Raw genomic sequence first — 21,677 nt, forward strand, 5'->3', positions numbered from 1 at the left:
ATATTCATATGGAAGGTTAAGGCACCTAGAATAGGCAAAACAGCCTTTGACCAATTTTAAAAGTTACTACAAAACTATAGTAACCAATAATCAAGACACTGTGTTAGTGTCATACGGATTTGCCTATAATTCAGTAGAATAGTATTGATAGTCCAAAAATAGATGTTCACATTTATGGTCAATTGATTTTTGACAAGGATAAATTTTCCAAGATAATTTAATGAGGAAAGAATAGTCCTTTTTATAAAACAAAATTCACATTTTATTTAGGTTGAAATAAACTATACAAAATTTATTTTCTTCACCAAAAATAACAGCAATATTTTCTGTATTATTCCTAGATAAACTACAAAACACTTATTTTTGTAGGTTTTCTAGGCTTTGCTTGTAAATCGAGATGAGGCAGTAGATACAGTCATGGAAATAGACAAATCAGTTGTCGGTATCCATGGCCTCTGATCCTCTCTTGACCATGAAACGGAAGTGTTCAACATATACCTGCCAAAAAGCTTACAAAGACGTAGGCTCAATAAAGGAATGCAAACAGCAATAACCAGATGTGGAACAACAATGGCAGGCTCTTCCATTCAAACTTTAACTTATTGCTTTAACTTCATTTGATAAAGACAAAATCTACACTGAAATCCTTGTTTGACAAGCTCACACGTTTCTCTTACAGTCTGATAATTTTCTTAACTGTCCTTTACAGATTTTTAATAGCATACTTAAAACTTGTACTATTCAAAAGTCAGTCACGAGCTTCATTGTAACATTTTACAAAATGTGGTCCTTCCTTCCATACCTCCTCTAATTTTATTTTTTCAAAGATCTGATAACTTAATACCTGACAATTGGATCCACAGAGATAAACATAATGTCTAAAATAACTAAAACAATTCCAAAGTGCCAATAGCAGAGATCACATAAAAATGTAACATGGTACTTTAAATGCTATATTCTGGAAGAACAGTTTGGTCTCCAAAGCATGGGCATTCAAACAGGCCATTTAAACAGGCAAATTATCAATGACTAGTGAACTCAATGGGAGGCCTACAGGTCAAGATATTCAGTGATTATGTGGCCTACCCTTACAATTTTTCTGCAAGATATTTTAAAATTTCTGTATTACAGGTTTTTTTCAAATATCAAAGAGAAAGTCTAGGTTAAAAATCTCTTAGATATTCTCAATGGTTTCTGAATTATCTGCCGGAAGCTCTGACTTACTTGTATAGAGTTTGATATACGTATCGAACATTAAATCCAAGTCATGTTTTATATCAAAATTTATGTTAAGCAAAGCCAAGTTACTTGACATTTGATGTGTCAAAGTGCTCCTCAAGTATGCTTTGAGACGCTTTCGCCCACTTTCTAGTGTTCATTCTCAACTTTCATCACAGGAAGAATGCATAGGACCTGCAGCAATGCATAAACATTAGGAAAAAACTTGATGTCTGGTAGATGAAGGGCTTCATAAATAGTGGATGGAAGTTCTATATCTTTCCCTCTGTGTTTCCATTTGATTCTCCAACAATGCAGCTCAGCAGTGTGTCAGAATTAGGTAACTCACTTCGGTACATGTCAGCATGGTGCTCTTCTGATGTATTGAATTTGAGCTGTCCCATGATAGAGGGTACAAGGGATAAGCATTTAAGAGCTTTGTGGTGCTGTTCTGAGAATATATCTTTCAGTTCCTGAATAATGTGTTCCACAGTTGGCACACTTAGAGTTTCTTTATAGTAACTCTCAGAGGTTAGCTGCGGAGAAGGCACTGGCACCCCACTCCAGTACTCTTGCCTGGAAAATCCCATGGACCGAGGAGGCTGGTAGGCTGCAGTCCATGGGGTTGCTAGGATTCGGACACAACTGAGCAACTTCACTTTCACTTTTGACTTTCATGCATTGGAGAAGGAAATGGCAACCCACTCCAGTGTTCTTGCCTGGAGAATCCCAGGGACGGGGGAGCCTGGTGGGCTGCCATCTATGGGGTCGCACAGAGTCGGACACGACAGAAGCGACTTAGCAGCAACAGCAGCAGCACAGGTTAGCTGAGATTCCGGGTTACTGTGCTGAGCTCTGTGAAATTTCCCTGGGAGTTTCATCTGAAAACAGTTTGGTTGTCAAATCTGTGGCTTCCTCAAGCCAAAGTTCATGATAAACTTCAATATTCCCCATCACTTCATTTAGTGAATGCAGTCAAGCTACTGGTTGCAAAAAAGCCATCAGAAGTTTGCCCCTGAAGATTTTTCCCAAAGCCTCTTGGAAAAGATAAAACATTTTAAAGAACAATAATGGTAACGATGAAATAAAAATCTGTTACCACACTATAGAGCACAAATGCTCAGCCAGCTATACAGTTATTCCATCTAACATTTGTATCAATATTTATGCCATCTAAACTTAAAAAAGGGGCTTGTGGGAGGTCCACTAAGATTTCAAAAGCATCATGCCTATCTGTCCACTGAGAATGGCAAATTTCCTTCAGTTCTTTTCCCCTTTCTTCATTGTTCTGAAAGAGGACAAAAATTACACTTTCAAGCTCTAAAAGCTATTGTGGTGATTGATGGAAAAAAGAACAAACTTCCTCAATTGTTCCTAATGAGACAGATACTCCCATAACAGGCACTGATTTTGCCAACAACATATTTAAGGCACAAGAGGAGCAGAGTGTGTAGCTTGGGGATATTTCTCTAAAAGTCTAGAAGCAACAACTTTAATTTTGGATAAAAATCCACTAGACACAATGTAAGCCTGGCCACAACAGTACTCCATGTTTAATCCCCATTTCTCAGTTGTTATAGTGTGAAATTTCTGCATCAGCTTCATAAGACAGAAAGCCTACAAATTCCTCTCTCAGGTTGGGAGCTTCATCAACAAACCTCACCCACACAGGCAGGTGCTCTTCCCCTGTGATGTCCACCACATCAGTGATGACGAAAAAGAAGTGAGAATCTCTCACTTACCTGAGGGTTTCTTCCCAAATGTAGCTCTCACAGATCTCTAGCATCTATCTCTGCTGTTTTGGAACAGAACAGTGTGTTAACTGCTGTTGTCTCAAAGCGCTTTCTCAGAACCTCTTCACCAAAACTGATCTGGCACTCTAGCAGCACTTGAAAGCTATCAGGAATAAAAAGACTTTCTTGGATTTCATCAGCTTCATGGCCGTCCAGAGGTATGTTTTGTTTTCCCATAAGAATCAAAATTTTAGATAAAGATTTTAAGTATTCTTTGTTTTCCTTCTCTTCAAGAGTTAAAGATAAAATGTCTTCATCCTGCTCTTTACCCCCTCCTTCTGCACTGGAATTTTGAGCATTGCTGTTGTTTATTTCCTTATGTTTTGGTTCCTGTTCAGAAGTTTCATCAACAGGTCAAGGCCTTTTAAAAAGGCATTCAGAAGTTGAGTCGTTAACACGATCACTTTTTTTCTGTTTCAGTGTCTCAATTTCACCTTCACTCAATTCTTTTTACTCGTTTTCTGTGTCTACTATGTGGATTATTCAAATGGCTGCTAAGATCGAATACTATTGGTATTGCATTATCTCGGAGAATGGTCCCATTAAGGACTAGTTCTGCAGATCATAGAAGTTTCAAAGTGTTTGGCACACGGTTGATAATGTTTATTTAGTTGATTAGGTATTTTATCTTCCAAGTCTGCTCGCCTACAGTTCACCACCTACTTCTGGCATCTGGCCAGATCCCGCGGGAACCTGAAGAAGGCCAGGTCAGACTGCATGCTCTTCCCAGCACAGCTGGGGGCAGCGCAGAAGTTCCACGTTGTCTGCCTGCCGCCAGCCCAACCCCACCACCCCTCTCCCCCCACCTCCCTCGCCTGCTCAGAGCAGCCTGCCTGCCCTTCAGGGCCAGGGAGGGAAGAATAGTCCTTTTAATAAAATGTGCTGAGACAATGAATAGTCATGTTCAAAAGAATGAAGTTGGAACTCTACCTCACATCATTTACAAATATCACTTCAAAATGGAGTAAAGACCTCAATATACCAGCTGAAAATATAAAACTTGTAGAAGACAGCAAAGGGTAAGTCTTATGATCTTGGATTAGGCAATAGTTTCTTAGGACCCCAAATACACAAGCAACAAAAGAAAAAATAAGGATTCTTCAAAATTAAAAACATTTGTGCTTCAAAGGACACCATCAAGAAAGTAAAAAGGCAACCCATGGAATGGGGCTGCCAGAAATATTTGCAAATCATATATGTGAAAAGGATTTTATCTACAATATAAAGAACCCTTGTGCTTAGTCGCTCAGTCATTTCTGACTCTTTATGACCCCTAGGACTCTTTGTGACACCGTGGACTATAGCCCACCAGGCTCCTCTGTCCTTGGGGATTCTCCAGGCTAGAATACTGGAGTGAGTTGCTGTGTCCTCCTCCAGGGGATCTTCCCAACCCAGGGATCGAAGCCAGGTCTCCCACACTGCAGGTGGACCCTTTACCATCTTAGCCACCAGGGAAGCCCAAGAATACTGAAGTGGATAGCCTATCATTTCTCCAGTGGATCTTCCCTGCATTGCAGGCAGTCTTTACCAGCTGAGCTACAATAAAGAATCCTTACAATTCAATAATAAAGACACAAGTAACCAAATGAAAAAATGGGCAAAGGATCTGAATGAACATTTCTCCAAAGAAGATATACAGATGTCCATTAAGCACATGAAAAGATGTTCAAGGTCACTGATCATCAGTTCAGTTCAGTTCAGTCCCTCAGTCATGTCTGTCTCTTTGCAACCCCATGGACTGCAGCATGCCAGGCCTCCCTGTTCATTACCAACTCCCAGAGCTTTTTCAACCTCATGTCCATCAAGTCGGTGATGCCATCCAATTATCTCATTCTTTGTCGTCCCCTTCTCCTCCTCCTTTCAATCTTTCCCAGCATCAGAGTCTTTTCAAATGAGTCAGTTCTTCACATCAGGTGGCCAAAGTATTGGAGCTTTAGCTTCAACATCAGTCCTTCCAATGAATATTCAGGACTGATTTCCTTTATGATTGACTAATTGGATCTCCTTCCAGTCCAAGGGACTTTCAAGAGTCTTCTCCAACACCACAGGTCAAAAGCATCATTTCTTTGGTGTTCAGCTTTATTTATGGTCCAGTTCTCACATCCATACATGACTACTGGAAAAACCACAGCTTTGACTAGTCGGACCTTTGGTGGCAAAGTAATGTCTCTGCTTTTTAATATGCTGTCTGGGTTGGTCATAGCTTTTCTTCCAAGGAGCAAGCATCTTTAATCTCATGGTTGCAGTCACCATCTGCAGTGATTTTGGAGCCCAAGAAAATAAAGTCTGGCACTGTTTCCATTGTTTCCCCATCTATTTGCCATGAAGTGATGGGACTGGATACCATAATCTTTGTTTTCTGGATGTTGAGTTTTAAGTCACTTATCATCAGGGAAGTACAAATGAGAAAACAATGAAATATTACTTTACCCCCACTAGGACGGCTATAATCAAAAGCACGGATAATAGCAAGTGTCATGGAGAATGAGAAGAAATTGGCTCTCATTCATTGCTGGTGGGAAAGTAAAATGGTGCAGCCATTTTCGAAACCAATCTGGCAGTTCCTGCAAAGGTGAGACATAGAACTAACACATAACCCAGCCATTCCACTCCAAAGTGTATGCCTAAGAAAAATGAAAACCTATATCCACATAAAAAGAATGTTTATAGCCACACTATGTATAACAGCTAGAACGTGGGAAACCAGATTGTTGCCCTAATGGTCTGGGAGTGAGCGACGAGAATGAAAACAGAACACAAAATCTGGTGCAGTGGGTCAGGAGACCTGCAGCCTCTACTGGACTGAGGTGCAGAGTCCACTCTGAGTCCAGATTTTATTCCTAAATGCAGACTACAAGAATTTCTTTGGCCTTATCTTTCTCAAGACATATTCTGTTTCAACCACATACTCCTAAATGTCATGGATTACACTGACATAGTCCAGATTTCCTTATTTTTATCCCAGGCCATTTCCTTTTTGGGCAAGTCTCGAGAACAATCAGCAAGTGTGTAGGCAGCGTTCATGCCTGGCGCCGACCCAGTGTTCCAAAGTCCATGCTTTCATGATCCCAGTCATACTCCCTTCTGGGTCTGGCCTTGGGGTTTGTAACAAGGCTATTATTCTAAGAAAAGCGTGAAAGATAATTATTAACATAGTTTCTTAATATATGCTGTTTTTCCAGATTCTATTTCTGTGGAACTTCTCAAGGCTGAGAAAGTACGTTATTAGGAATTCCCACTACACCAGATGGTCAAACCCAAAAGATGAGTGGATAAACAAAATGTGGTATAAATGGAATATTATTCAGTCATAAATGGAATAAGAGCCATCCAGAAATGGCTATTATTTAGCCATGAAAAGAAATGAAGCACTGATACATGCTGCAACATGGATGAATCTTAAAGAGGTTATGTTAAATGAATGGAGCCAGCCACAAAAGACCACATATTGTGTGATTACATTTATATGAAATGTCCAAAACAGGCAAACCCATAGAGGCAGGAAGCAGAATAGTGGATCCCTAGGGTTAGGGGGATGCAGAGAATGGGGGGTGATGGCTAAAGTGTATGGGATTTCTTTTTTTTGTTTGTTTGTTTATTTATTTTTAATTGAAGAATAATTGCTTTACAGCATTGGTTGGATTTCTGCCACACATCAACATGAATTAGCCATAGTTGTACACGTGTCCCCTCCCTCTTGAACCTCCCTCCATCTCCCACCCTTTCCCATCCCTCTAGGTTGTTACAGAGCCCCAGTTTGAGTTTCCTGAAGAATAATGGAAATGTTTTAAGTTAGTTGTGGTAACAGTAGCATAACTCTGTGAATACACTAAAAACCATGGAATTGTTCACTTCAAATGGGTGAATTGTATGGTATATAAATTATACCCAATAAAGCTATTAAAAATTTAAAAGAATCGACAATAGAATGAGAGCAAGAAAGCAAGAGTCCTCGACCTGCCCAGCAATTCAGTTTCTCTTTAAACATCATTCTATCTGCCACTGCTAGCAACTCTGTGATGGAGGAACTACCTCTTTTTAGAGCTATTGCAGTTGTGTGACAAACCCTATCTCCAAAAGGAAAGAAGGAAACCAGCTTAGGTACCTACCTATGCCAGGCTCTTCACACATCATCTCATTTAATCCTTGAAATACCCTGTAAAGAAAGAAAGTATTATTACCCAGTTTTACAGATAAAGAAACCCAGGCTCAGAGAAGCATACTATATGTCCTAAGACACACAGCTACAACATGACTAAGCAGAATTTGAACTCAGTCTGTTTGATTCCGTTGCTGGTGCCCTTTCTCCAATGCCACCCTAGTGCCCAGGATCTGAGTCCTGTGTCCCAGCTGCTGAACATCTGCTCATACTCCAGCCCCCTCCCCAGCCCCAGGCTGCTGCTCTGTGACGGTTTCCAGCCCCTTCTCCCTGCACTGTACACAGAGAACAAAGACTCGTGCTGGAACCACAGCCAGCTGGCCTGAGTCCCCAGGAGAAGCAATTCCAGTGCCAGAGAAGCCCGCCTGTGCCTAAGGAAGCCCTGGGGGCCCCAGAGGAATGGAGAAAACGCCCACTCCCCACGGCAAATGGGCCAGACCAGAGACTCTATCCTGCCCACAGAGGTAACACCTGAGAGGGGTGGGGAGAGCCCAGTCCTCCCACAGGAACTCATGGCTAGAATCCTCACCTTGGAGCAGAAGTCTCCGCAGTGAGACAGCAGCGGAACAGGAACATTCTCTAGTGAGAGCAGTCAGGAGGTCTGGCCTGTGCTGGGAACCGAGACTCTGGATTTCCAAACCAGCCCAGAGGTTCATTCCCAATCCTTACCCCTTCCTGGGAGATGATCCCATCAAGTTTGGGATGGCCCACCTGGCATCCACAACCCCTTCCCGTCAATGACTGTGATCTGAGCTGGGAGAAGGGGCTTTCCCTAGGAAGGGAGATGGGCCAGAAGGAATATAGGGATGCAGAAGATGCGGGGAGGTGGGGGGGACTGAGTCACCACAATCATCTTTACCTGACAGCCAGGCCTTGAGGGCAGGGTTTTTCTGCTTGGCCCAGCCAATTGGCCCCTAGGGTAGCCTAATGGGATGAGGCCAGTGACTGCTGGGTGGAGCTGGCTCCTCTTAAAGAGAGGGAGAGTTGTACCAGACTCAGCCTGAGCTGCAGGGCCATGGTCAAGATGAGAGGTAAGGAGGGTCCCTCCTCTGAATCTGAGGGAGAGGCACCTGAGGAAGGAGGTATTGGATGCTGAAACAGGGCAGAAGAGCTAGATTGTGGAGTGGGGGGTGGCTGGGGGGAGGGTGAAATGGGTCCAAGAGGGAGTCTGGGCATAGGGCCAGGCTAGGGAAAGAGGGGTGGGTATGAGATGGGACGGGAGCTAGGTCAGGGGCTATGAGTAGGTCAAGGTGTTGAAAGTGAGTCAAGAGGATAGATACAGATCTAGAGAATGCATTTGGAGGTTGGGTCCACTCAAGGGGAAGGTCATGGGGACTGAGACAGAATGGAAATCACACAGGGAGATGGGAAAACCTGTCCCAGGTGGAGAATGGATTTCAGAGGTTGAGGTAGGCCTGGTGGGGCTGCTGGGAGGCTTGACGCTCTGTCCCACGGGGCATGGTCACTCCTCTCCTCTTTCCTGAGAAGTCGCCCCTTCAGAAGGCCCTTCTAGCATTGGGAATGGCCTGCACTGGGAACCAGCGGGGTCTCTGCTCCTCCTCAGTGGGTGGCCCCTGAAGACCCCTTCTCTTCTGAGAGCTTCAGCTGTGCTGCCAGTACAAAGACTGGACTAAGGGGATTCTCACCCGCCAAAAAACCTAGAGCGAGTGAGGGGGCACTCCATGTGCCACAGCTCCTGGCTGTTCCTTTTAGAGCAAGTGGCACCAAGGAAACCACACAGACTCTCTTCCAGGGTTTCAGACTCTTAGGGGAATATCTCTGTACATCAGAATAGTTATTTGTATAGGAGAAAACCAAGTCACTCTGGACTTATGTTATGTATTAACTATGGTTTTCAATCTTGACTGCACATTAGAAAACATAGAATGTTTTGAAGAAAATACTGTGAGGCTGGAGAAGAACAACAGGACTAGCAAGTTCCTGTGGGGCATGAGTAGTCATTGAGAAAGTGGTCATAATTCCCCTACTCCCCTTCCCCGAAGAGAACTGTGCTACACACACACACACACACACACACACACACACACACACACACACCCTCTCACAAATGCACACATTTCCAAAGAATACAGACACCCTCAGGCTCCCCAGTCCCACCTCATGCTCAAACACACACAGGGAATCAAACAAAGAACACAAGCAACCAAATTCTCTCTGAAACTCAAGCAAATGCATACATATCATTCTCCCTCCTCAGTGCACAGGCCAACGTGCACTATTTCTACAACATCTCTCACTTTTCTGCACAGATTCACCCACACATTTACTCGGGTACCTACACTGTTCCACAACATACTCATTTCACATAAAATCACAAACAATGCACAGTTACACAGGGCAATGACCCAGACTCGCAACCACAGCAATTTTATCATAGACAACCTCATACACACACACTCACCATCAGAAGCAGGCACATTTACCCTCCAATAGGAAGCTGCACACAACCAGGATTTTCCAATCACACCCACACACGTGAACATTCACACCCACATAACTAAAGCTAGCATAGTTCACACATCATTCATATCCCACACAACACAGACACAGACACAACCACAAACACATGTTTGCAAGCACACATTGGACAGACACTCCTGACCTTACAACCACAAATGCATGTTTGCAAGTGCACAGTGGACAGACACTCCTGACCTTACCACTCCCACTCATCCACACAGACGAGGATGACAGACACAGACAGGTAGGGCAGGGTGCACAGCCCCAGCCCCCATTCCTTTCTCTGCCCCAGGAATCCTGATCCTGGGGCTTTTCTTGGCCACTCCCAGCTGCCTTGGCTACTATGAGGACTTGGCTAAGTGTTTCCACGACCCTGAATATGAGTCTATCCTTGTCACAGCCCAGGAGGGCCTCCACACCTCCCCAGTGCCCAAGCGCATAGTGGTGGTGGGAGCTGGCATGTCAGGGCTGACCGCGGCCAAGGCCCTGCAAGATGCGGGCCATCAGGTAAGCTGGTGTGGGAGGGGCCTCAATCATTCACCTCCACTTTACTTCGTTGGGTGAAAAAAAAAAGGAGTGGGGTTACAGCCAACCTTTAGACAACTGAGCATAACCCACTGGGGCTCTTAGCCCCTAGTTATTGTTCCTCAAAAAACTGCATCCCCTGAGACTTAACTGCAACTTGTGTTCTTTTGGAAATAAAAGTAGAGAAGGGCTATGCTAGCCAGAAAGGGCCAAGAGGTGTTCTGACCCCTGCAACCCTGGAGCCCTTCTGCATCACCTACATTACTCAGGTCCCTCTGGGAGAAAACCCCACTCTGCCCAGTTTGGTTATCCTGCACATTCAGGGACCTACCAGTGGGAATTCTAGAATAGAACCTGTGGCCAGGCCAGGTGGGAAAAGGGAGTAGATGACTCTGGGAGTGACAGCAGCCTCCCTGGATACTAGGTAACCATCCTGGAAGCCAGCAACCACGTCGGGGGTCGAGTGATGACATTCAGGAACGAGAAGGAGGGCTGGTACTATGAACTGGGGCCCATGCGAATCCCAAAGTCCCACAGGTAAGTCTCAGGACAGGGATGGAGCAAAAGGCAAGGAGGAAGAATTAAGAGGAGTAGAGGATGGGCTGCTGCCACTGTGTCAGATCCCTTTCAGACTCACTGTCTCATGCGATTCAATCCTGCAAGTCTGGTCCCCCAGCTGACAGAGATGATCAAGGCTCGGAGCTTAGGGTGATACAGAAAGTGGAAGATCCCAAACTAATAATGACCATTTGTTGTCCGACTCTTTTATGACCCTGTGGGCTATAACCTGCCAGATTCCTCTGTCCATGGGATTCTCCAGGCAAGAATACTGGAGGGGATAGCCATTCCCTTGTCCAGGGAATCTTCCCAATCCCAGGGATCCAACCCAGGTCTCTTGCATTGCAGGCAGATTCTTTACAGTCTGAGCCACCAGGGAGGCCAGATACTATTTTAAGCTATAAAATAAATAATAATAATAGTAGCTGTCATTCGCGGACACCTACTATGTGCGTGGCCCTGTGCTAAGTACTATATGTGCATTATTTCATTTGACTCTCACAACCCTACAATGTAATACTCTTATTTTTCCTATTTACAAATCAAGAAATTGGGCTCAGAGATATTAAGTGACTGACTTAAGGTTCTCCTAGGAGGAAGTGACAAAGCTCCTCAAAATCAAGGGAGTACCTGGCACCAAAGTATATGCTCAATTTCTAAATCAGAATCTGGAAGACAACCTGGCCCCCAGTTCTGGGGCTTGTAAGACAAAAAGATCCTTTGCCTGGTGCCCCACCACATGCCTCATTTTTTGCCTTAAGTGGAAACTAAACCCAAGATTTCCCTACAAACACTATCCTAAACCAAACCAAAAATTAACAGTAGCAGCCCAAAGTAGGAGTCTTTAGATATGGCCTCAAACTTACTTAGGGCTTCTCTGGTGGCTCAGATGGTAAAGAATATGCCTGCAAGGCAGGAGAACCTGGGTCGGGACAATCCCCAAGAATACCTTCTCCAGTATTCTTGCCTGAAGAATTTCATGGGCAGAGGAGCCTGGTGGGCTACAGTCCAAGGTGTTGCAAAGAGTCGGACACAACTGAGCGACTAACACTTTCACTTTTAAAGCTTACTTAGAAATGGAATTTTAAATTCTGCTTGAAACAAGATGTCTTGGGCTCTGTAGTTGAGCTCTATATGCTGGGATTTCCTTAAGGGCCTTCTTTCAGTCATGGGGAAAACCTACTCCCTGTCTCCCTCAGTGCAAAAATAGGAGAAAAAGAACCAATGCAGCAGTAAGAGAAGGCAAGGTTAGAGATGAGGCGGCAGTCGGTCTGGGCTCCTTGGGCACACGAAGAAACTGGTTTTCCTGGAAACAGTTTCTACTGTGAGGTAAGCAGGAAAGAGGTGTCACATGGATGAGGGCCATGTTGAGCCTGTGTCTGTTCCAGGTTGGTCCACACCTATGTCAGGAAGCTGGGCCTGAAGCTAAACAAGTTCCTCCAGTACCATGACAACACCTGGTTCCTCATCAACAGAAAACGCTACCGCGCCGGGGAGGTTAAGGCCAACCCAGAGCTTCTAGGCTATTCCATGAATCCAAGAGAAAAGGGCAAGAATGCTATAAATCTCTTCTACCAGTCCATTGGCAAGGTGACTCCTGCCTCCTCCCTCTCCCCACCTCCCCCCGCTGCCACCCCAGGGTCAGGAAAAAACAGGTCTGGCCAAAAGTCACCTTGCAAGTTAGGTGACCATCCATCAGGCCACCTTACTCCTACCTGATACTCTTATCATTGGTCTATTTTCCTTTTAACACCCCCTAAGAACGTTGCCACCCGAGCCCTAGTGCCCAGCTCCATCTCTTCTGTCCCGTGTGGACTAATCATCCATTCCTTGGTTAAGCAGTAGAAGGAAGGGGAATCAGCCGGTAATCCAATCCTTGGTAATGAATCAGTCTTCCTGGATTGAAGTAAATGTCTTCACCTTTAAATTAAATGAAGGAGATATCTGGGGGGAAAGAGAAAATTTAGGAGGTGGAAACTCCCTCCCCCTTTTCCTTCCATCTACTTCCTCTTAGTCCCCACCCTCTTCACAGAATCATCCAGAGAACCCAGAAGTCCCGCCTCTGGCTCTGTGACTTTCAAGTTGCTACCCCTTGCTCTTCTCTACAGCTCAAAAGCCTGAAAGAATTAAACTGCAGCCACCTGATGTCCTTTTATGATTCTTACTCCACCAAGGTGAGTGAGGCAAAGTCCCAAGATAGGGATGAAAGGGGGTCTGTGCTCAACCTAGACCCCTGGGATTGTCCCCTCCCACCAGGACCTTCTCCCAGTGCCCAAGGCTTCACCTCCCTGGAGTCCCCTCACCCCTGCTTCAACCTTGCCTACCCCAGGCCCCTACTGAGGCCCTTCCTACATACTGTGTCCTCTATCTGATGCTTCCATCCAGCAGGCTTACCTGCTGAAGGAAGGGATGCTGAGCCAAAGAGGAGTAAAGATGATCAGGGATGTGATGAATGAGGATGCTGGATACTACAAGTCCCTTCTGGAGTCCCTTCGGATGGACATGATCTTCACAAGTAATGAGTAAGGCTGATCTGGACCAGACCTTGAGTCTGCCCCTTTCTCAAACACGCAGAACAGAGAAAGGGGACTTTGATTACTGAGTAGTTCCTATGTGCCAGGTGCTATGCTAAGCATTTTCCAAGGATGATCACATTTAATGCTATGATCACTTGGAAGGTAGGGCACTATAATTCAGAGTCATGTTACCAGTGAGGAGGCTGAGGCTCAGAGAAGTCATGCAACTCAGATTCACACAAGCTGGGCAAGGGCTGGAACACGTAGGTCTGCAGGATGCCTCCTGGGATGCAGAATTGCATGGTGGCTGAAGCCATGGGTTTTTCTGCTAGATTGCACATGTCATTGGGAGAAAGTCCCTTTTTTCTGGGTGTTCATTTTCCAGACTATAAAAGTAAGCAATGAACCCTCCCTCACAGAGGCTAGTTAAGGTGAGATGTGTGAAGTGCACAGACTTCCCCGGTTGCTCAATGGTAAAGAATCTGCCTGCAATGCAAGAGACCCAAGAAACAGAGGTTCCATCTTTGGGTGCGGAAGATCCCCTGGAGAAGGAAGTGGCACCCCACTCCAGTATTCTTGCCTGGAGAATTCCACGGACAGAGGAAACTGGTATGCTACAGTCCGTGGGGTAACAAAAGAGTCAGACACGACTGAGCACGCATGAAGTATCCACCACATACTGCAGGAGGCCCGTTTCCTCCCTTTTTGGACTGGGATCGCTGCTGGCAACTCAGCAGACTGACTTTGTGCCTCCCACACTCCCCTCCTCCTCCTTCCCTCTCTTCACCACTACAGCTTTTCCGAGATCACCGGTGGCTTTGACCAGCTTCCCAAAGCCCTTAACGCCAGCCTGAAGCCTGGCACCATCCGTCTGGGCTCCAAAGTGGAGAAGGTAGTAAGAGATGGGCCTGAGGTTCGGATTTCCTACCGGATGGGAGAAACCAACTCTACCCTGCACACCCTCACCGCAGACTTTGTCATCATCTCCGCCTCAGCCAAGGCGACGCATCTCATCACCTTTGAGCCCCCGCTCTCCCAAGACAAGATGGACGCGCTCCATTCAGTGCATTATACCAGCGCCACCAAGGTGGTTCTGGCATGCAACGAGTCCTTCTGGGAGCGGGACGGCATCCAGGGCGGGGTCTCCATTACCGACCTGCCCTCCCGCTACATCTACTACCCCAGCCACCGCCTCCCCAGCGGCAAGGGCGTCCTGCTGGCCTCCTACACCGTGGACAAAGACTCCCTCTTCTTCATATCCATGCAGCGGGACCAGGTGGTGGATATCGTCCTGAGGGACCTGGCGGCGGTGCACCAGATTCCCAAGGAGGAGCTGCGGCGCATGTGCCCTTCTTCTGTGGTCAAGCGCTGGTCTCTGGACCCCCTCTTCATGGGCGCCTTTACTGAGTTCACACCCTATCAGTTTGTGGACTATTCACAGCAACTTTTCCAGCCAGAGGGCCGTATCCACTTTGCTGGCGAGCACACCTGCCTGCCCCACGCCTGGATAGACACAGCTATCAAGTCCGGCCTCCAGGTAGCCAAGAACATCCAGGCTGCCGTGGACAAAGAGATCACCGAGAGATAGAACCCTTCACCAACAGTCACAATCATTTCTAACCCTAAGAGAAATCCCTGAGGGAATCTGGCAGGAAGCAGCCTGTGAGGTGGGAGTTGGAGGCAGAGACCCTGGCGAGACTTCAGTGTTAGTTTCCCTGGCCCACAAACAGGATGCTCCAAATACCAGACAAAGACCCCAGCTGGCAAATTCATCCCCTTTCCTGCTTCTCTCTCCTGCAAGCCCTTGAGAAGGGTCAGCAGAGTCAGGGTATTTGGAGGGATAGGGGAAAAAAATCAAGGATGGAGGTACTAGAATCAGACCTTAGCTTGCATAATAGTAACAGGCAAAAGAGAAAGATTTCAACAACTCCCAAATTTCTGACATCTACAATTAGAAGCCCCTAAAGGAACAGACAAACTCAAACCACAGCACTGTTAAAACACAGATTAGCCACATGAACCCACAGTGCAGCAAACCCCATCATTGAGTGCCTGAGCCAGGGGCCCCACATCTTAGTTCAGCTGGAGTCAGGGTGGATGGGAGATAACAGTTCTTTTTTGCTCTTTTTTGAGCCCGCAAAATAGGACCTGGCTTCCTAGGCATCTCCTGGCCCATGGACTTTTTATCTCCGCCCTGATCTCCTCATCACCAATTAGAACTCACCTCCCTGCCTCTGCCTGTCCAGTCCACACATCCGCCTAGGAGGATACCAAGTACATTCTAGATGTTCCCTCCACACTCTGTTCCTCATTAACATCTGCCCTGTCCTTCCAGGCCTAGCTGAAAGTGTTCCCTCTCCCCAAATCCTTTCTTAATGACCAAACTTAGACCCCCAAGGACCTCTTTCCTTTGAGCTACAACCTTTTCTACCTAGAGTCCTAAACATCTGGACTGTGGATCTTCTGGTACTATTACCTCTTATTTATCCAAGTAGACAGAAGTAAATAAAGTGGTAAACCCTCTCATTAGACAGCTTTCCTACCAGGAGGACTCAAGATCAGCATGATGTCCTGAAAATGGCATATTTATAGGAAGAAGGGATAGAGGGAGGAGACATTTTCTTACTGCATTTGGTCCATTGTTAAAACCCCAGCCTACTTAATTTGGGTTTTCTATGTACCTCTGTATCAGTCAGGGCTTTTTCCAATTCAGGTGCTGGAAATCAAACCCAAACTACCTTAGGGAAAAGGCAGTGTTTTGGCTCGCATATCTGAAAAGTCCAGGATGAAGCTTACTTCACCAAGACTAATTGTGTTCAGGAACTGATAAGTCATCACTAAGCTTCTCTCTTCCCACCTCTTGATTCTGCTTTCCTAAGTTAGTGTCCATATTGAGTTGAATGATGGTCCCCAAAATTCATATCTACCCAAAACCTGTGAAGGTGATTTTATTTGGAAATAGTCTTTGCAGATGTAATCAAGTTAAGATGAGGCCATATTGGATTTGTATGGTCCCTAATCCAGTAACTGGTGTCCTGATAGAAGGGAAATTGAACACAAACATACACAGAGGGAAGACAGCCATGTGAAGATGGAGGCAGATTGGAGTGATGCATCTACAAGCCAAGGAATGCCAAGGATTGCAGAAACCTCCAAAAACTAGGAGGAGGCATGTAACAGACTCTGCCTCAGAGCTCTCTGAAAGAACCAACCTTGTGACACTGGTCTTGAACTTCTATTCTCCAGTGCTGTGAGAAAATAAATTTCTGCTGTTTTAATCCACCTAATTTTATGGTAATTTGTTTCAGCAGCCCTAGGAATCTAATACAGCTTCCTTCATTCTTCTGGCAAGAAAGACAGTCAGAAGCAACTCCAAGATTATATCTTCATAGGTTTCCATTCAAGGGGAAAGAAAGGGCTTCTTTCTCCCAGGTTGTTTTAGTTGCTAAGTCGTGTCCAACTCTTTGCGACCCCATGGACTGTAGCCCATCAAGTTCCTCTGTCCAAGGGATTTCTCAGGCAGGAATACTGGAGTTGATTGCCATTTCCTTCTCCAGGGAATCTTCTTGACCCAGGGGTTGAACTCACGTCTCTGGCTTGGCAGGAGGATTCTTTATCACTGAGCCACCTGGGAAGCCAGAGCATTCATTTATATTTTCATCCTGTCCATCCATGCTTAGTTGGGCCCACCTCTCAACCTAGAAAGTAGATCTTGTGATCAGCAGCCAGTGAAAGGGAAGAATGGGACAATCTTCTAAGAATTATAGGCTGGACAGACAAATAAAGCAGATGGATATAACTCTAGGCTGGGCTAGGGAATACAGCTGAGCCATTCCAGGCCTGAATTAAATCAGCTCCCTTGGAGTTTCCAGTGCAAGATGATTCACCACCAACAGTCATGATGCACATGGTGAACTCCCTAGAACCTGTCTACACCAAGGGAGGAGTCACTTTCCAAACTGTCTTCTGGGCTGTTTATCTTTAATAACCCCATTAGTATCATGACAAAGGCCATACCTTCTTGAGGCTCTTAGAAAAAAGGAGGAATCCTGACCCAGTGAAGTCCAGGCAGAGAAAGAAGAAGAAGGTGGGACTCGGGGAGAGCAAGGTCCCTGGGGAAGAGCTCACCATAAACCCCCTCGGCCCTGAAGAAACAAATCAGGGAAGAGCAGAGGCAAGAACAAGGAAGCAAAGGGCTCTTTGCTGGCCTCTGCCCATCGGAGATAAAATTGAGGCCCCAGGGGCATGGAAATCAGCTGTGCAAAGAGGATTAAGTAGCGGGAGAGGAGAATGGAGGATGGAACCACAGACCCAATCTGTAGTTTGGAGGGAAATGACTCCCAGCATTTGGGTGGGAGTATTAGGCAGAAGATAAAAATGTTCAGAGATAGTTTTTTGTTGTAGAACTGCCACATGAGGTTCTCAGTGACAAAAATCTGAAATCAAATCTGAGTGATTTAAGTTGAAAAGGAATTTGAGGAAGACTGTCAAGAGGCTCACAACACTAACAGGAGCATAAGTGGGTAGATGCCAAAGGAGACCTGTGACCTGAGCCATAGCCGAGCTCCTGCCACAGGGGCAGCCCCATAGACGGCACTGTGGCCAGGGAATGCTGCTTTGGCCATTGGACCACCACCATGCTCTCGTCTACTGCTGCTAGAGCTATCTCTCTCTAATGCTTTTTCATTTCCTCCAGACTCAAAATCATGGATGGGAGCATCCTAGCTGAGCCTAGGTCAGCACCCACTCGCTGGCTTCAGGGTCAGGGAAAGCAAGTAACCAGTAATACTCTGGCTTTTGGAGTGGGAAGTGAGGTATTGTCTTTCATCAGATCTTACTGTGGTGGGTTCTCCAGGCACAGGAAGCAACCAAAAGGCAAAGTCAAGGTAAGCCCCTAAGGGAAGGACAGGGCACAGACCACCTCTGCCACGTGAGCCACTGAACCTCTCTGAGTCTCACTTCCTCAGCTGATCAATTAGGATAATACCCCAGCATATCGTGGCTGAAGGGATTAGAGATCATGTACTTGGAGGTACCTGGAGATTTGTGTGTGCATAGAGCATGCATGAGGCCTTTGCCTCCAGTGCACTGAGAGAGGAATTATTCCCAGGTTAAGGGTGAGGACACAAAGCTTAGTGGGATAGAGTGACTCGCTGAAGATTCTACAGCCGGGTGTTGGAACAGAATTCACAGCCAGGACTGCCTGACTCAGAAGTCTAGCTCTTGCCACAGCACAATGCTGCTAGTCTTGGAGACAGAAATTGTTAGTGCATGTTGGGAAGCATAGTACAAAATAGCCGTAAAAGGAGAAAGTCCTTGGGAAAATGGCGAAGGGCCAGAAGTACCCGGCTTTGTACTGCGGACAGAAAAACATGTCCTGCCTTTGGTTATGCTCAGCGCCAAGATTTAATAATAAATAGGGATATTACTTGAGAAAATGGGTTGTGGGATAAGCACATGAGTCACTTAGAGCCCGCTGTCCTTGAAATGTTTTTACTGATTATGTGTTAACCCCGTATGTGCTCTGCTGGCCGTATACTTTAAGCTCTTTGTTCCTGCTTCTATAAAAAGGCTTGACTGCAGAAATAAACTTGTCAGTCCTTGCAAGAGACTGTCCAAGTGTCATTCTTTCAGGTTTGTCGCTTCCAAGTCCCGGGGAGAAAATCCCCAACAGTGCAAGTTCCTGTGCCCAACACACAATGAGGCCAAACTGAAACATCGAAGTTTGGAGCAGAGAAAGGTTTATTGCAGGGCCATGCAAACAGATGGGGGCTCATGCTCTAAAAAGCCCTGAACTCTCCAAAGGGTTTCAACAAAATATTTTTTAAAGCCACATGCGGGGCAGAGCACAGGGCCAGTTGGGTTGCCGGGTCTGTGATCAGCTTGTGCACAGTTCTCTGATTGGGTGATGGTGAGGTAACACGGTGGTGTTACAGGGGTTAACATTAACAGTCCTTAGGCTTCAGGAGGCCTGGGGCTATATGCTCATGGTCATCAAGTGGTTAATATCTTCCATTTGGTCGGGGGCTGGGGGCTCGTATCTGTAAAGCAACTCAGGAAATGTGCATCAAATACTGTTATTTAGGTACTTCAGGGGCTTTCCTGGTGGCTCAAACAGTAAAGAAACTGCCTGCACTGCAGGAGACCCGGGTCCAATCCCTGGGTCAGAAAGATCCCCTGGAGAAGGCCATGGCAACCCACTCCAACATTCTTGCCTGGAGAATTCCGTGGACAGAGGAAACTGGTGGGCTACAGTCCATGTGGTCACAAAGAGTCGGACACAACTGAGCAACTAACACTCACTTTTTTTGTTTTTTTCAGGTACTTCAGAGGGAAGCTAAAGCAGAGAATATGAGGGAAAGGCCTGTCCTAGGAAGGCTCCATGGGTTCTACTTGGTTACAAAATGACTGGCCTGAAAGAGATGGGGCAAAATTCAGACCAAGAAGACACTGAGGCAGGCAAGGTGGTAGGAGCCTATGAGGGAAGAGATGAGCATGGGCTAGAATATTATCTCTACAAAGCTATGCTCCCTCATTTCCTTTCTACATGCTTTCTTGAGGGGAGAAAGAAAAGAGTGGAGTAGTGACTCTTCAAACCTTAAAACAGCCTCAATCCAGATCTCTGCTACAAATTTCAGTGAGTAACGTTTTTAATTTCTGCATCAAAACCTGGGAACACTCATAGAAGGGTGAGTGCATAGAACAGCTATATGTAACATATGCCTTAACCAAAGCAACGGTTGAGAATGGCTCCAGTAACTCTCAAGAGGTAAAAACATGCCACATTCTACCCCAGAATGTACCACCCACACAAGCCACATGGAGGTCTAACTCTGGGAATCCCAAGCTGAAGCTTTACTCTGTGAGTATGCGGAGTCAAGTAAAGTCTCCCTTGGAATCCCAGGGCATGACATCTTCTCTTCCCGCCACCAGAGATCTTCTTAGAACCCAGGGAGTACATCAAGGGCCAGGTGCCAGAACTGTAGATTAAGAAGCAAGTTAGAACTTGGAATTGGGCCCCTTCAGATGCCAAGAATCTGTTAACAGGCCTCAGGGGAAAGGATGAGGAATGAGAGGTGGAGGAGAAGGAAGGGGACCCGGTCAGGAACAAAAACTCAGTACCTTTCCACCCTCCTTTACCAAACATTTTATATTCATCATCGATTGTTCGTCTTCCTGCTTGACAGAGAAGGAATTGAGGCTGTGCAAGTGAGAACAATGCAGCATGCAAGTGTAAGCACCCGGACTAGTTGGTCACAATAACAGCCATCATTGTTGAGGCTTACTTCTAACTGAATCCCCGCCCAATGCCCCACAAAAACCAAGCTCTATGAAACAGGCACAACTATCACCTCCATTTTACAAATGAAGGAACTGAGAAGTAGAAAGCTTAGTTTGTTTAGCTTTTATTTGGCTGCACCAGGTCTTAGTTGCGGCTCGTGGACTCTTCATTGCTGCACGTGGGACCTTCTTTGCAGCATGCAGAATCCTAGCTCCTTGGCCTGATCTAGGATTGAACCAGGGCCGCCTTGTACTGGGAACACAAAATCTTAACCAACAGACCACCAGGGAGGTCCTAGAAAGCTTGTTTTGCTCTAAGTTGCATAAACAGGATTCTACATCTGACGCCCTGCGTGTATTCAAAAGTTTAAATTTTTAGTTTCACATGTAAATTACAGAATTATGGATAGAGGTTTGTGAATTGTACAGGAGGCAGTGATCAAGATCATTCCTGAGAAAAAGCAATGCAAAAAGACAAAATGGTTGTCTGAGGGGGGCTTACAAATAGCTGAGAAAAGAAGAGAAGCTAAAGGCAAAGGAGAAAAGGAAACATATACCCATTTGAATGCAGAGTTCCAAAGAATAGCAAGGAGAGAGAAGAAATCTTTTCTCAGTGATCAGTGCAAAGAAATAGAGGAAAACAATAGAATGGGAAAGACTAGAGATCTCTTTAAGAAAAGTAGAAATAACAAGGGAATTTCATGAAAAGATGGGTACAATAAAGGTAAGAAATGGTAAGGACCTAACAGAAGCAGAAGATATTAAGAAGAGGTGGCAAGAATCCACAGAAGAACTGTACAAAAAAGATCTTCATGACCCAGTAGCCATGATGATGTAATCACTCACCTAGAGCCAGACATCGTGGAATGTGAAGTCAAGTGGGCCTTAGGAAGCATCCCTACAAACAAAGCTAGTGGAGGTGATGGAATTCCAGTTGAGCTATTTCAAACCCTGAAAATGATGCTGTGAAAGTGCTGCACTCAATATGCCAGCAAATTTGGAAAACTCAGTAGTGGCCACAGGACTGGAAAAGGTTAGTTTTCATTCCAATCCCAAAGAAAAGCAATGCCAAAGAATGTTCAAACTACTGCACAATTGCACTCACCTCACATGCTAGTAAAATAATGCTCAAAATTCTCCAAGCCA

General features: G+C 45.7%; 1 protein-coding gene and 3 pseudogenes across 1 annotated transcript; 1 reads left to right on the forward strand and 3 right to left on the reverse strand.

The window, feature by feature from the left end:
• Positions 1 to 3,094, reverse strand: part of LOC139182267 (olfactory receptor 2A12-like) — a 57,585-nt pseudogene extending 54,491 nt beyond the window's left edge.
• Positions 1,173 to 2,966, reverse strand: LOC139182268 (52 kDa repressor of the inhibitor of the protein kinase-like; annotated as a pseudogene).
• On the reverse strand, positions 1,893 to 7,746 carry LOC139180357 (52 kDa repressor of the inhibitor of the protein kinase pseudogene; annotated as a pseudogene).
• Positions 7,747 to 8,628: 882 nt separating this feature from the next.
• On the forward strand, positions 8,629 to 16,527 carry LOC109556898 (L-amino-acid oxidase-like). Its single transcript, XM_070781943.1, has 7 exons — positions 8,629 to 8,733; positions 9,886 to 10,158; positions 10,601 to 10,713; positions 12,123 to 12,324; positions 12,843 to 12,908; positions 13,123 to 13,256; positions 14,046 to 16,527. Exons 1-7 carry the CDS (start codon positions 8,629 to 8,631, stop codon positions 14,836 to 14,838), a joined length of 1,686 nt encoding a protein of 561 aa, XP_070638044.1. The 3' UTR covers positions 14,839 to 16,527.
• The last annotated feature ends 5,150 nt before the right edge of the window (positions 16,528 to 21,677 follow it).

This window comes from Bos indicus, chromosome 3 (assembly GCF_029378745.1).
Source record: "Bos indicus isolate NIAB-ARS_2022 breed Sahiwal x Tharparkar chromosome 3, NIAB-ARS_B.indTharparkar_mat_pri_1.0, whole genome shotgun sequence".
NCBI classification, from domain to species: domain Eukaryota; kingdom Metazoa; phylum Chordata; class Mammalia; order Artiodactyla; family Bovidae; genus Bos; species Bos indicus.